Source organism: Microcaecilia unicolor, chromosome 9 (assembly GCF_901765095.1).
Source record: "Microcaecilia unicolor chromosome 9, aMicUni1.1, whole genome shotgun sequence".
NCBI classification, from domain to species: Eukaryota; Metazoa; Chordata; class Amphibia; order Gymnophiona; family Siphonopidae; genus Microcaecilia; species Microcaecilia unicolor.
The window spans coordinates 136,271,499-136,287,314 of record NC_044039.1 but is presented as its reverse complement, the minus strand read 5'-3'; the positions used below and the strand labels follow the sequence as shown (position 1 = coordinate 136,287,314).

The window sequence follows — 15,816 nt, the reverse complement described above, 5'->3', positions numbered from 1 at the left end:
AAAGAAAGCAAGGGAATTTTGAAAGGCACTCCAGGAAAAACATGATGGCAGTGGGGAAGGTAATGTTATATAGAAAACCATCTAAACTCACTTAACACATGGAAAGCAATAAGCACAAATGCTCGTAGTCTAAATAAAAAGGTTCAAGATTTGCAAGACCTGATGTTTAAGGAAGACTTGGATATTGTTGCAATTACAGAGAGATGGTTCAATGATTCTCATGAATGGGATGTGACCATACCAGGCTATAATCTTTTTACGAAGGATAGGGAGGGCCGGTGGAGGAGCGGCACTCTATGTGAAAAATAATATCAGAGCGGCTGAAATGCAGGGAACCTGGGAAAAGGAAGAAACTATGTGGATCATTCTGTAAAGAGAAGATGGAGCCTGTATTCACATGGGTGTTACCTATAGATCTCTGGCACAAATGGAGAAGCTGGACAAGGATCTGATAGAAGATATCCATAAGCTTGGAATGAAAGGGGAGGTGCTGTTGCTGTGAGATTTCAGCTTGCCTGATGTGGATTGGAACATCCCGTCAGCAGAATCAGAAAGAAGCAGAGAGATTGTGGATGCCTATCAAAGTGCTTTGCTCAGACAAATGGTGATGAACCCACGAGGTACCGGTCAACGCTGGATCTAATGCTCACAAATGGTGGAAGTGTTTCCAACGTCTGGGTGGGTGCTCACCTAGCCAGTAATGATCATCACACGATATAGTTTGATATAAGTGCAAAAGAGGAGTGCAGTTGCACAAAACTCAAAGTACTGGATTTCAGACATGCTGATTTTGGTAAAATGGGGGAATACGCACAGTGGTTAAAGCTGAAAGCTGCTATAAATATGGCAACAGATCTTTATACAAAAGCTAACATAGAATGGTGTGCTTTAACAAACATTTAAAACACACAAAAGACTGAACTTCACATAATGATTGTGGAAGAAAGTTCCACAGAACTGGCGCTAAATTAAAAAAAAAAACCAATATAAAGTCATAAGGGCTTTTATACTAAGCCACAGTAGGCACTAGTGCATGCCTACTATGTGGTAAAAGAGCACTGCCATGGGATGCGCTGAGGCGTCTTGAGGTAGTTTGGCCATCAACGCATGCTACTCCCATGTTAGAAAATATTCTTTATTTTTTGGCATGAGAGGCATGTTTGGAGGCAGAAAGTAGGCGTGCCCTGTGCTAATCATGTAGCTCTGGTACACAACTGCGTGCTGCTCAATTAGCACAGGAGTAGTGTGGATGCCCTTACCGCCTACTAAAGAGGTGGCAGTAAGGGCTACTGTGGTAATGGTAATGCACTAATTGGAAAATTAGCACATGGCCATTACAAAAACTATAGAAATGCGGCTATTTTACTGCTGCCTAAATGTGTCTGCAGCATGCAGAAAACCCCCTCACTGACAACAGCATTGTGCCACTTTTTAATTTGGCTTCATAAAGGACCCCATAATTCTTTATGTGATCCACTTTGGACCTCTGATTGGGAGAAGGTGGATTAGAAATATACAAGAAAAGATAAGATAAGATATTAATTTTGACAACTGTGATCATACATAGTTCACTTTTTTAATTTAATCTTATAATTAAGAGTTTGTTGCTTATCACATGGGAGGATTTTTATGAATACAAGAAGCAGCCCTCATTTGTTGGTATTTTCCTTGTAACATTATGATTTTTGGATTACTCTCCATTTCTTAGATGATTTACTCATTATTGCCATAATGATTAATTTATAGGTAATAAAGTACTGCCTGCCGTAAGTGCTTGCAGCTATCTTAGGGGTATGTTTACTAAAGGGCGTTAACCCTCAGATTCAATATAGTGTGCCTAGAGATCTATGCTGAGATCAGCGCGGATTCTATAATAATGTGTATAACTTAAGAAGCTTAACAAGCTAACGAGTGATAATAGCAAACAATAATGAGCACTAATTGGCACTGATTTCAATTTACGCACACACAACTTGCTAAGTGTATTCTGTAACAAAGTGCGCTGAACTTCTAACGTGCGCAGGCAAAAAGGGGCATGGATATGAACTGGGAAATGGGCATTTTGTGGGCGTTCCAAAACTTAACACGTATAGATATAGAATATGGCCCAGTGCGCGTAAATCTAGGTGCCGGGATTTATGCCACATTTTTGTTGGCGCTGAGATATCAACTAATCTTAACTAGAATCAATAGAATATGCTTAGTCAACACTGATTTCAGCACCAATATTTTAGGCGCCATAGATAGAATCTCCCCCTAAGCCCTTAATGCACGCCAACAGGGTGCATGAGTATGTTAAGTTGTTCTGCAGTAATATACAGTACCTGTTAGCACAAGCGTTAGGGAATTTTTCTAGGAGAAGGCGTGATATGGGCTTGGCATGGGCAAGGAATCATAATCCTATTAGCGTGTCCTCGTTAATGCATGCTAATGGGAAAACAGCTCAGTTAACATTGAATCACTTAGCACCTCTAAATAGATAACTGTTCCTACATTAAATCCTTACAGTTAATATGCGCTGACTACATTAGCGCATGACCTGCATAAAACATTCCCCCAAAAAGAACAGCATTAGATTCATGGTTAATATGCGCTACAATCCGAGTTTACTGCAATTCCTAATGCCTTTTAGTAAACACACCCGTTACGCTAGTAGTAGTATACCTCATTGGCTTTCATCAAAGCTAATTTGCATATTTTTGACAGGTGGCCACACCCAATGGTGGTTGTGTCAGCCAATCAGAAGTGAGGAAATGCCCAAGCCATGCCCACTCTCTGCCCACTCCCCCGTTGAAGATGTCACCTGATGTGATGTCATAATCCCACTCCTGCCCTGTCCCTTTTGTATAATCCCACCCCTAGTTCTGCCTTATTTGCATAGCCCCACACCCCTTTTATATAACCCCCTCAAACCCCACCCCTTTCAGTGATTTCACAGGAAGTAATGTCATAGCCATACCTCCTTTTCCAAGGGTGGCAAGCACTGGACACACCATGTCACTTTCTGTTTCACACTCTCTGCCATCTTGGATGGGGTTATGTGATGGGAAATGATGTCAAACACCACCCCTGATACCATCCTCTATAGCGTTGGAAGAATGTATGCAATTTAACCTTTTTTTCTCAAAGGAGAGAAAGTAGGCATTTTTTAAGCCTTCAGAATAAATGTTTCTTTTTTTAAAATTTTTCTTCCAAAAGGATATCATGCTGTTTAAACCACAGCTCTAATGATTTTAAGCCCTAAAGTGTGTTTATTTTAAGCTGGATTGAGTTAGGTCTGTCTGCTTTTAAGAACGACAGGTTGTTTGCTGAATGAAAGCTGTTTGAGAGCATGCAGCCCCCTTCCCTTCCTGATCCACTGCGTCTTAACAGCAACAAGCTGTTTCACAGCTACCCTCTTTCAGGAGAGATTTGACTAGTGCAAGAAAAAAAATATATTTTAGGCTTTAAAACAAAACTAATGGTTTTTACAATCGATTCACCTCGCCTCTCAGATTTCAACACAGAGTTCAACCCGTACACAGTTTTAAGCTGTTTTTGTCTATATGAGATCAAACATTCTACATTCTCTCTACCCCCTCAACCACTCCTTCCCCCTCCCTTTTCTGCAGACAGTTGTTTGTAAACCTGACTGGCTGAGGAGCCCCCAGGACCAGGTTTGGGAACCACTGGGCTAAGTGTTGCTGAATATCAGCAGATAGCCCTGACCAAGCGATTTCACTGGCTTGGAATCTCCCACATTCCCCCCTCACAGCCATCCTGTTTTCAAGACATTGTAGCAGTCTCCCTGTCTGTGTGAACTCATGCCTGAAGAACTGTTTGATTTTTAAGACAGCCCCTAAAGTGTGTATTTATATATAAAAAGAACTGTGTAGAACTTTTAAAGCAAATCTACTGTCTCCCCCCTCACTCCTCCCTATCACAGTGTGCACAGCCACCCCTCCCTAATCCCCTTCCCCTCTTCCCCCTTCCCTATCATCTACCCCCTCCTTTCTGCACCCAGACCAAATCCCTATTGCAGTGTGCAGCCACCCCTCTATAATCCCCCTCACACCTCCTTCCCCTCAACTCTTCCTATCACTCCCTCCTTTCTGTAGCCACTCCTCCCTAATCCCCATTTCAGCGGGCCTGAAGCAGAGAGAAAACTTCAGAGCCATGCATTTTACACTGTTTTTATCAATATGGCACAAGCCATACAAAACAAAGGAGTTTCTTTAGCTAAGAAGACTATATATAGCAGGTTCCAGAATTTTTATTGACTGAAAAAGTTACTGTTAAGCAAAGTTTTTTTAAACAAAAATAGTTCTTGAACAATGTTTTACACAAGGTTTGCTTTGCTCTAATAATGTTACTCTAAGGAGCATATGAAAGAGCAATCATTAATTTTTCCTCCCCAGGAGCGTTAGGCCACTTGACCATCTAGTGGTAGTACCATGCCGGGGGGGAGGGGGGGCAAAGACGATAGTTTCAGAACCTCAGGGCACAATTTCACACAGCATACATGCATAGCCAGTGCAAGTGTTGAAACACACACCGCCTTATGAAGTCATGCACAAAAAAATCCTAAGCGGAATTTATTTGAAGCCGGAGGTGGTCGAAAGTTTATATTTTCACTGTGACTTTTGATGAATTTGACACGCGCCTGCACCATGCATTCTTGTATATCATAGCAGGACCCTCCAACAGTGGTAAAAGTTTCTTTGTTAAAAAATTGTTAGAACATGTCGATCTTATGTTCAGCATGAAACCCGATCAAATCATATGGTGTTATTTCCGTTGGCAACCTATGTATGAAGACTTGCCAAATCAGTACCTATTTATACATTTTATGAATTCGCTGCTGGTGACATTTAACGATGACCTGTTGTTTCTGCTCTATAAAGTAAATCTGGTCATCATTGATGATTCTATGAAGTCCACTTGTAAAAAAGATGAGATCAAAAAACAGTTTAAAAAATATACACACCACAGAAATTTAAGCATTATATACATCATCCCGAACATTTTTTACAAAGGCAGAACAAGCTGCAGCATCACCATAAATACAAAATATATGGTGTTGTTTAAGAATCTGAGAGATAAGCAGCAGGTAGCTGTTCTCACCAGACAAATGTATCCAGGCAAGACGCATTTGTTTCTCGAGGCCTTTGAAGATGCCACCAGAAAACCATACGGCTATCTCATCATGGATTTGAATGCTTTGACACCCAAGGCTTACTGATTGAGGATGGACATCTTTCCCCCAGCTTTGATGGTTATATATGGTGAATAAACAATTGGTGCCTATAAAAAGAAATGATGAACTGCTGCTTTTTTCACACACTGTAATTTCACTCTCACAGGCAACATGTCTAGCCATCTTAAGAGGAACCTAGAGCTTTTAAAACTTTTAGTTCAGGTTTCACCCCGGCAGAGAAAGGCAATCCTTGGAATTGCTTTGGATGACTTAATAGTGGCTATAGCAGAGATAGCCCTAAATACTCTGAAAGGTAACATACCATTATCACAGCTTCAGATTAGCATCCTGAAGAGACAAAGGCATGCAATAAAGAGTCTTGGGACAAAAGGATACCTCTTAAAACAAAAGAAGAAGCTGATGACACAGTCTGGGGGTTTTATCGGACCTTTGCTAAGCTTTGCCTTGCCGCTGATCACTAGCCTTATCGGCAATGCAGTGCACTGAAATGATGTACTTAATCCCTAGCCAGCAGCTCAATCATTTACGAGGTACTCCAGAACCTAATGAAAACATTAGAATGGATACTGTTCAAAGTCTCGAAGAAGAAATGAGCAGTTTTCTTCAAAGTTCCGGACTAAGCACCTATGAAAAGGCCAAAAGTTATTCACTATGTTACAGTGCTACCTGTCACTTGCCAGACAGAGTGAAAGGGAAAGAGAAAAAATAAATCTGTATCTCCCTGAGCAAAGTCATAAGCAGATGGAGGCATCACTAGATAATGATGGCCCGCCTGACCCTGTTCTTCTGGAAGTGTTAAAAGGAATTGGTGCATATTACAGGAAAAATGCCAAATTGTTGCTCGATAAGCTATCCAGGCACAAGGATGTGGTGACCTGGGACTTTTATGTACAAGGGGTACCCTGTCAGCAGGTCTAATCTGCTCGAACTGGTTCGCGGGGCTATATAAACACACCTTCTTTTCCAACTTAGGAAACCCAGAGGTTGGAAAGAGCTCATGCGGTCCTTGGCCAAACTCAATATACCATCAATGGTAGCTAGCAACGTGAACTTAAAAAAAAGAAATCTGTGAAATATGTTAGCCTCTCCTATAAGAAACAATTTGCATTAAACAGATGACAGTAGTTAAATATGTAATATGTACAGTTTTAATAAAAAACATTTTGTATACAGACACATGACACCAGTCCCGTGATTCCTTTTCAGAATTTTATTTAGATGCTGTATGGCACTCTTTGTAGGAAACACATCTCTGTAGGTAACAAAACAGACCTCGAAAAGATCTACTGATACCGCACTCTTATGTATTTTCTCATCTATAAATAAATTTCAAAGGCAGATTACAATACTTATTTCATTGGATTTAACAGCAGCCTTTGACCTTATTGATCACAATCTTCTTCTTCAAAACCTTGCATCTTTGAATCTTGCTCATTCAGCTCTGGCATAGGTTACTTCTGATCTAGGGGACAGGTTATTCATTGTCCGCTGGCAAAGTAAGGATTCAGGTTCATATACAATGCCTTGTGAAGTACCTCAGAGAGCAGTATTAGCTCCTACTCTTTTTAATATCTTTTTAACACCATTGCTTGACCTTACACAGTCCTTAAGCCTCACCCCATATGCTTATGAAAATGACGTCCAAATACTTGTGATTCTTTCTGATATCTCTATGATAGAGTTACAATCCCCTAAGTTTTCTTGCATAGCAGAATGGCTCAGCTCTCATCGGCTTAAACTGAACCCTGAAAACCCCACTTTTGTTCAACTTTTCCATTTTCCATTTCTGGCACCGCTCTCCCTATTGTACAGACTACTAGGATGTTGGGAGTAATCTTTGACTCGTCACTCTCATTTCATGATCACATCAGTGCAGTAAGATCCTATTTTCACAAGTTAATTTACCCCACTCATTGAATTTTGACCTCCTCCGCTCTCCAGATTGTTATTCATTCCCTGATCATATCCCACTTGGATTATTGTAATTCGCTTCTGATAGGATCTCATGCGTCAGAACTTCAACGTCTTCAGCTAGAATAAAATTCAGCACTTTGTTTGCTCACTGGCTCTTCTAAATGCAACCACATCACTCCTTTGTTATCATTGCAGAATATTGGCTCCCAATTCCCTCTAGACTTATTTATAAGATATTTCTTCTGATTTTTAAGGTTCAAGTTACTAGTGTCTCCACTTATCTGGCACAATATTTAATTCCTTATGAACCCAATTGTGCTCTTAGATCATCCCAATCTTGATTATTAGTAGTATCTACTCATACATCTATGCGTTTGGTGAACTTCATACTTTTTTTTTTTGAATAGTGAGACTTCAAAACTCACCTATTTACCATAGCTTTTCCAGCTTGATTAACTGCTTACTATGCTTAGGGTGAGACCTCCCCAGTACTCTACTGTATATGAATGTATATGTATATCTCTCTTGTTTGTATATATCTACTGCTTTGCTGTTAAACAGGAGAACAAGGAAGAACACTGCTGTCTTTAGTTTTTGTTCATCACCTTTGCTGTCTTTGGTATTTTCTGTTTTGCTGCTACCATTTTATGTTCTAATCTGTTTTCTATTTCTTGCCTTTCCTATTGACGATGTAGTTCTTTTCATTTTCTTTTGATTATTATTGTAAACCGCTCAAATGGATGCCAATGGTGCAGTATATCAAATTACAATAAACTTGGAAACTTGGAGTAGCTTAGCAGTTAGAGCACCAGGCTGAAAACCAGGGAAGCTCGGTTCATAGCCTACTGCTGCTCCTTGCGGTCTTGGGCAAATCTCTTAACCTTCCACTGATATTCAGACTAGTGCCTGGTTAACTTAGCACATTAAGGGGTCCTTTTATTATGGTGCACTAATGGATTTAGTGCCAGATAATTACTAGTGCTCCCTAAATGCTGTGTAGCCCATTAAATTCCTATGGGCTGCATGACACTTAACGCACACTAATCTATTAGCGCGTGCTAAATCCATTTGCACGCCTTATTAAAAAGACCTCTTAGGGCCAGATGCACTAAACTTAACAAGCCATTAATGAGCAAGTAGTAAACCGTGGCATACACTAAATGCTTCTCCGAGCCATTTTCCGATCACGGTAGCAGCTAACGAAAACAGATTGCAGATGAGCAAATTAGTACCCCAATATGTATAAATCGTATTGTAATGAGATGCACTACTGTTTTCCAATTGCCTAACCGTGGAAAATCTAACAGGAGGTCTGTACCTCTCGTTGGGGCTGCGCAGCCTCTAAAAACTTCTATAAATGTAACAAAAAAAATCGGGAAAAAAAATGTCCAAGTGCTTGTCAGGGCCGTCCTTCTAAAGCGCCTAACATGGACGTCCTTCACTGAAACATTAAAAAAAAAAAGGACGGCCCTGACGAGCAATTGGACATTTTTCCCCGTTTTTTTTTGTGATGGGTGTTCTTCTGCGAGGACATCCAAATAAAAAAACTATTTGGACGTCCCTTTCAATTATGCCCCCTTGCCAGGTCTCTCTCAGCCAATCATAGCGCGTTTAGCTGTCACCGGTGTCAGCTAAACGCGCTGTGATTGGCGGAGAAAGACCTGGAGGGGGACATAATCGAAAGGGACGTCCAAATAATTTTGGACATCCTCGCATGTCCCGATGCCGGCGGTGGTAATTTGGTGCAACTCTCACCCCCCCCCCCATCGCCGCCCGTTCCCAGGGAGGAAGGACTGCACGGTCAGCCGCAATCCACCCCCTTCTTCTGAGAGTGGGGCGGCAGGGATCACCGGCTGTACCGACGGCTGCAGCTTGTGCTCCGGCTCGCGGCTCTGACAAGTGCTCGTCAGGGACATGCTTTTTGGATGTCTTTGGCACGCGCAGAGCAGCCAGCATAATACTTGGCCGCTCTGCGAATGCTTGACCAGCCGACTGGCTTCCGAGGGAATAGAGAATGCAAGTAAGGTACAACGAGCAGCTCATTTGCATTCCCTTTCCTTAATGCATGGCCGTTCCCTACCGATTCGCTATGGAATCGGTAAGGGAACAGCTCTTCCGAGGATTTTAGTGCATCTAGCCCTTAGTCAGAATAGATGTTTTTCTATCCTAACTTTATGTGCCAGCTATGCATATCAAACAAGAATAATGCTACAAAATTCAATAGTAATATACAGAAATGATGCCTGTTTTAGGAGTAATTCAAAGCCTAAATCATGTTTTGCCTTTTTTTGTTGCCTTTTAAACATTTAAAAAAATTATTTAGACTTTTCATCTCTCCTTTCTCCTTGCAGCTTTTGCTAAAAAAAAAAAAGTGCTGGAATTTTTGTGGGTTATAAGCAATGTTTCCCAGGGATAAATCATCAGACAAGTTTCTAATCCACCATTATGACAACACAGAGAGGAAACCATGTCTCCATGCTGGCTGAGAAATGAAACAGAGGGAAGTAAAAGATAAGGTACCATGCTGCCTTTCACTGTTACATGTTCTATCTCTGGTGAGAAAACACTAGGCTTTTTTTTTCCCATTTGGCAAGTGAGAAAAAAAAAGTCCAAAATCCAGAAGGCAGTTTTGATGGCATAAGTCACATCTTGAAGATGCACAGGCTAACAATCATCTATTCTACCCCTCCCAGTTTGAAAACTGATACAGTTAGGGCAGGTGGAGATAACCTGTATAGAAAACATCAGAAACAAACTTGTGGGATTCTAGTGAATGCTAAAGTTTCTATATGTGTATCAGTTTCATCTAGAGATCTCACATCCTTTTGCAACCGTAGAGATAATGGCATTGGGTATAAGGTATGATCTCCTGGAACCTGTTGTTGTAAATAGAGGTTGCAGTTATTCTGACCTGGTCTTCCTTGATGAGTATGTGGAGGCTTGTAATTAAAAGCTTTTATTGAGTTAAATTGTATCATTTTATCACATCAATGGGGCAACCGGATTGAAGGTGTGGACATCTTTCAAACAGTATAGCAGCCATTAAGAGTAGCTGCACATCTGTAAGTTAATGTGCAGTTAATCCACAGGAAAGTTATATATTACAGGGATAGAGAAGACAAGAGGTCGGAAACATGGAATATCCTGTCTGAACTACAATACCTTCATATTCAGATTCCACAGATAAAATACAGAGAAAACAAAGACTACAAAATTAGCCTCTTTCACCAATAAACTAAACAATGAAATCCAGCAAGAAGACAAGCAATTTAAGGAATGTTTTCTCTGGTTCCTAAAACTTTTTTTTTTGCTCCAAGCTTTCAAAATATTTTTTATCCACTACATTATGGGCCTACTTTGGCTAGCTTGAAATTGAAAGGAGGCATAATCCTATCTCTCGTCCCTAGTCCCTGACTGATTCCTGAAAACCATGCTTTTCTTTCCCTGATATCTGGTTTGCAGCCATCAGTGGCACTTGGGAGGCGGACAGTTGGCAATGCCATCACACCAAGCTCCCATCTGTGCAGTGTTGGACTCAGAGGGTTTGTTTTACTAAGTGGAGGTAAGCCCAATGCAGGCATACTGCTCACTAAAAAGGAAGTACCACCGGGCTACCGCAGCAGCCCAGCAGTAGTTCCCACTCCCAGTGCGTGCCATTTCCAGCGCTTCAAAAATATTTTTATTTTTGTAGTACTGAAGTTTACCTGGTGAAAATTGGGCAGTGTCACGTGCTACCTGGTCACCGCCAGGTTAGCATGGGAGCCCTTACCGCCACCTCAATGGGTGGCGGTAAGTGACCCCTCCCCCCCATATGGCACAACCATATCTTTAAAAAAAAGTATTTTTCCCTGCTTCAGTTAAAGGGGGATCTCAGTGCATGCCAAAAACATTTGCCACGGCTTAGTAAAAGGACCACAGAATGAGATAAGCCAAGGCTTGAAAACAGTTGAGGGCAAGACTGAAAGATGAGGATAATGTAGTGACACAGATGAGATAGTTGGGGATACAAAATGAAGAAATTGGAATCAAAGATTGAGGAAGAGAAGAGCAGAATTTGTTTGTGGAGGAAGCCAAGAATTGGGGAGGGGGTATGGGGTAGGAACAGAAGTAGAAATCGGAGTGAGATGACCTGGAACTTGGTGGGGGCGGGGGGGGGGGGGGGGTAGTGGAGAGGAAGGAAACCTGAGAATTGCAAGGATTGAGAAGGAGAGGGAAGAGGTAGGGTCTACTTCTTGGTTTCTACTATAGGCTCCAGTGTTTCTAACTCTCACTCCATTAGAAATATAGCACATGGGATCCAATTATTGGACATAACATTGTGGCAGGTGACCATTTGAATTTGGTTTTGAAACCCTAAAATCACCTGAAGAAAAACACTGTACAACTATTTTAAACAGATGGCTGAAATCAATGTCAAGGCAGAAATCAAGAATTTATGTCAGGAAGCCTGGCGTACTTTTGTACACAATGTCATGGTTTCAGAGTGGGAGACGATTTATGGGATAAACTTTCTATTTGCTAGCTATCTGGAGAAACCATACAAACAAAGAAGGCAAAGGGAAAAAAGAATGCATGGCAGGAAATTATCTCAGCAAACAGTCAATTATATGAAACAATGAGGTGATTATAGTAATTGCTATAGAGTTATTTACATTATTCCAGGAGCTCCTGAGTTCAATTGCCATGTGCTCTATATGCAGAATGTGTTTCAGCTGCCCAAGAAATGCTGTAGCCCTGTTATAGGATCTATCTATCTCAAAAACCCTGGAATTTAGAAAACAATTAAAAATGTACCTGTTCCAGCTGGCTTATAATAATTTGTGGCTGAGAGTCCTAATGCTGATGTTTGACGAGAACTGTTATTGATCAGTATCTGAGATGTGTTGTTGGTTCTCTCTGTTGCACTAATTTATGTACTGCTGAAGTTTATTTATGTATCTATTTTATGGCATTTGTATCCCACATTATCCCACCTCTTTGCAGGCTCTATGTGGCTTACATTTCGTCATGGATACTGGAAATATTTATGTCAATTAGAGAGGTATTTTCGATAAGACATCTAAATCCAATTTTGGATGTTTTGCTGAAAAATCTAAAAATCGCGTGGTAAACATAGAGGGGCATAATCGAACGGGGTTTTACTCGTTTAAGTTTCCACATTGAATGGAACATTTTCTTTGTTGTGTTTTTTGCTTGGCTCTCTAGAGTGAGATTTCGGTCGATTGTAACTCCAAGAATTTTCAGGCTGTCTGAAACAGGAAGGGTGTAGTCTGGGGTGTTTATATGTGTGTAATTGTTCGTGTTGTATGGTGATGAAAGGATGAGACAGTGTGTTTTTTCTGTGTTGAATTTTAATTGAAATGTATCCGCCCATGAGTTCATGATTTGGAGGCTGAGTTTAATTTCATTTGTGATTTCTGTTAGATCATGTTTGAACGGGATGTATATCGTGACATCGTCTGCGTAGATATAGGGGTTAAGGCCTTGGTTGGATATAAATACTGCAGTCAGCAGTTTTAAAAAACCACACTGACTGAGTTGTTTAAATATGGAGCCAGAGTCCACAACAAACAGGATAAACACCTCTATGGAAAGTGCAAGAGAAGCAGAAAGTAGAGATTGCAAACACGAGCTTCAGCGCAGGAAGTATTGATCAAAACACCTGTATTGCACCAAACAGAGACCTGACACGGGGCCGTGTTTTGGCAGGAAAAACTACCTCCCTCAGGGGTCAAAGGTTACCCTTACTGTGTTTGCTGTTGCATCTAAGACAGATATGGTATATGTAATGTCCACTATTTTGTATTTTTGCCTATATTTTGTTTTGACTCATTTTACTATATTGCCTAGATTTTAATCTGTTTCATATTTGTACATGCAGTCCAATGTGTTTTCTTGTGTGTTTTAAATATGTTACACTTATTGCAATTCCTAATCATATGTTTATATTTTTTTTTATAGTGAAATGCTTGACCCCTGAGGCAGGCGTTTTTTCCCGCCAAAACATGGCCTCATGTCGGGTCTCTGTTTTGATCAATATTTAATACATTGAAGGTCGTGTTTGCACTCCCTACTTTTCTACTTCTCTTAAATATGGAACCAACAGGTTTTAGAATATCATGGAGTACTATTCTTTATATGTACTGTACATTTGTTTAACAAAAGCACCTCTACTTAGAGCAAGAAACTTCAAATGAACAGTGAAATATTAATGCAAATTTAATTATATAAATCCCAACCTCTGCATCTTCATATGTGTACCTCCCCGGATCTTTGACATTTTGGCTTGTTCTCTCATAACTGTGTGAGTCCAGGTTGATAGGAAATTGGGCTCCAGGACCTAAAAACTCTTGCCAAATTTCTTCAACCCTTGTGGGTACATCTTGTAAGGGCTGCTTCTTGAGGTCTTGAACTGTCAACCAAAACCTTTCAAAATACACAAGAAAAAAAGAAAGCAAAGTCTTAAACATCTTACCTTGTGTCTCCTAAAGAGCCTCAAACACAGAATTACAGAATTTTATGAATTAACCACTAACAGATATGTTTTAGAGACAGGCACTAGGGCAGTGATTCCCAAACCTGTCCTTAGGACCCCCCCCCTCCCAGCCAATCAGGTTTTCATGATACCCACAATGGATATATATAAAATAAATTTTAATTCGATGGAGTCTGATCTCCTTCATGTATATTCATCGTGGATATTCTAAAAACCTGACTGACTGTGAGGTCTTTAGGACAGGACTCACTTGAAATTGCACCACAGTGTGGTTTCCTACTGTAAGAAACAAGGTATTTCATTTTGGTCATCCTCAGTCCAACCCATATTTCCTTAATCCTGGAAACCTCAAGTAATGACCCCTCCCTGGCCTTTATAGTCAATTTTCCCTAGAGTATCCAATCCTTCTTTCTGGGAGAACAGCCAAACTGTTCTGCATCAATAGGAAAAACTATCAAGTCTTAGGAAGCCTTTTACTAAGGTGTGCTAATGATTAGCATATGCTAAATGATAAGAAGCCCAATATATTTCTATGTGCGTCTTATCATTTAGGGGCCTTTTTACTAGGCTTACTGCACGCCAAACAGGAACTTCCGCCGGGCTATCGCAGCAGCCCGGCAGTAGTTCCCACCCCCAGTGTGAGCCATTTCCGGTGCTATAAAACTATTTTCTATTTTTGTAGCACCAGTGTTTACCCAGCGGTAATCACTGCTCAGTTTCTGCCGGGTTAGCGCAGGAGCCTTTACCGCCACCTCACTGGGTGGCGGTAAGTGCTCCCCCCTGAAATGGCTGCGTGGTAAATGGTTCACTTACCGCACGTCCATGTCTTTAAAAAAAAAAAGACAGGCTTTTACCTGCTGCATTAAAAAGGGGGCCTCAGCACTCATCAAAAACATGCACTGATGCTACCGCAGGCCCCATTTTACCGCCACTTAGTAAAAGGACCCCTTAATTACTGGTAAATAATCAGTCCGTGGTGGTCAGTATTTTTGGACCTTATTTTCAACACCAAGCCATATCCAGCACTGTATCAGGATTGCTCATATAACTTCTGGAATCACCCCAACTCTGGCTTCCTTTTACAAAGGCACGCAGAAAAATGGCTTGTGGTAGTGTAGGCGTGGGTTTTCAGCACACACCGATCCATTTTTTAGCCCGCCTGTAAAAAAAGGCCTTTTTTTGCCAAAAATGGACGTGCGGCAAAATGAAAATTGCCACGCGTCCATTTTGGGTCTGAGACCTTACCGCCAGCCATTGACCTAGCAGTAAAAAGGAGCCCTAAGTGTAAATCCCAGCATGCAAGCTGGGCGTGGATCCCCCGAATTCTATAACACTGCGCGCATTTTAAGGAAATGCCTCTGGCCTGCTTATGCCCCTCCCATGACCACGCCACCTTTGCAGATCCGCATGGAAACAATTTGGCGCTATTCTATAAATAGATGTATAAGTGTGTTTTATGCAGATCTGTTGTTTCTGCCCCATTTTGGCACCTTGCAGCCATCAGAACACTTTTTCACGCCGAAAATTTGACACAGAAGTAGCGCCTATGGTTCGGCACCATAGATAGAATTCCCCCCATAGTTCTTACAGACCACCTTGGCGCTATTGTGGTTAGTAGTGGAGCATGGGTGGAGCCAGGGAAGTCCAGGAACATCTCCGGATAGTGGCAGTATTCAGTCCACTATCTAGATAACTTAAGATAGAAAGCTTTCCTAAGTTAGCTGGATAGCAGACTGAATACTCCCAGTATCTGGATGCTCAGTGCTGGCCACTATCCAGGTAATGATGCTGAATATCTGGATATTTGGTCACCGCTGCAGACAGGTTTGAAAAAACTGCTGTCCATGGAGAAGGAATATTGACCTGATTGTTCCTTTAATTAGTAACAATCCAATGGTCCATCTAGCTCAGTATCCTGCTTCCAACAGTGGCCAATCCAGGACACAAGTACCTGGCAGAAACCCAAACAGTAGCACCATTCCATTCTAACAATCCCAGAGCAAGCAGTGGCTTCCCCATGTCTGTCTAAATAACGGACTATGGACTTTTTCTCCAAGAACTTGTCCAAACCCTCTTGAAACCCAGATTTGCTAACCGCTGTTACCACAACCTCTGGCAGCGAGTTCCAGAGCTTAACTATTTTTTGAGTGAAAAAGTATTTCCTCCTATTTGTTTTAAAAGTATTTCTAAGTAATTTCATTGAGTTTCC

The 15,816-nt window shown here is 41.2% G+C and overlaps 1 protein-coding gene across 3 annotated transcripts in view; it reads right to left on the bottom strand.

Annotated features, from left to right (window-relative positions):
• Window positions 1-15,816, bottom strand: part of RGS6 (regulator of G protein signaling 6) — a 495,104-nt gene that overhangs the window by 42,313 nt on the left and 436,975 nt on the right. For all 3 annotated transcript variants that reach the window (XM_030214495.1, XM_030214493.1, XM_030214494.1), the window contains one exon: window positions 13,351-13,537. In XM_030214495.1, the coding sequence (XP_030070355.1) occupies window positions 13,351-13,537 (187 nt within the window). The remainder of the gene's footprint in view (window positions 1-13,350; window positions 13,538-15,816) is intronic.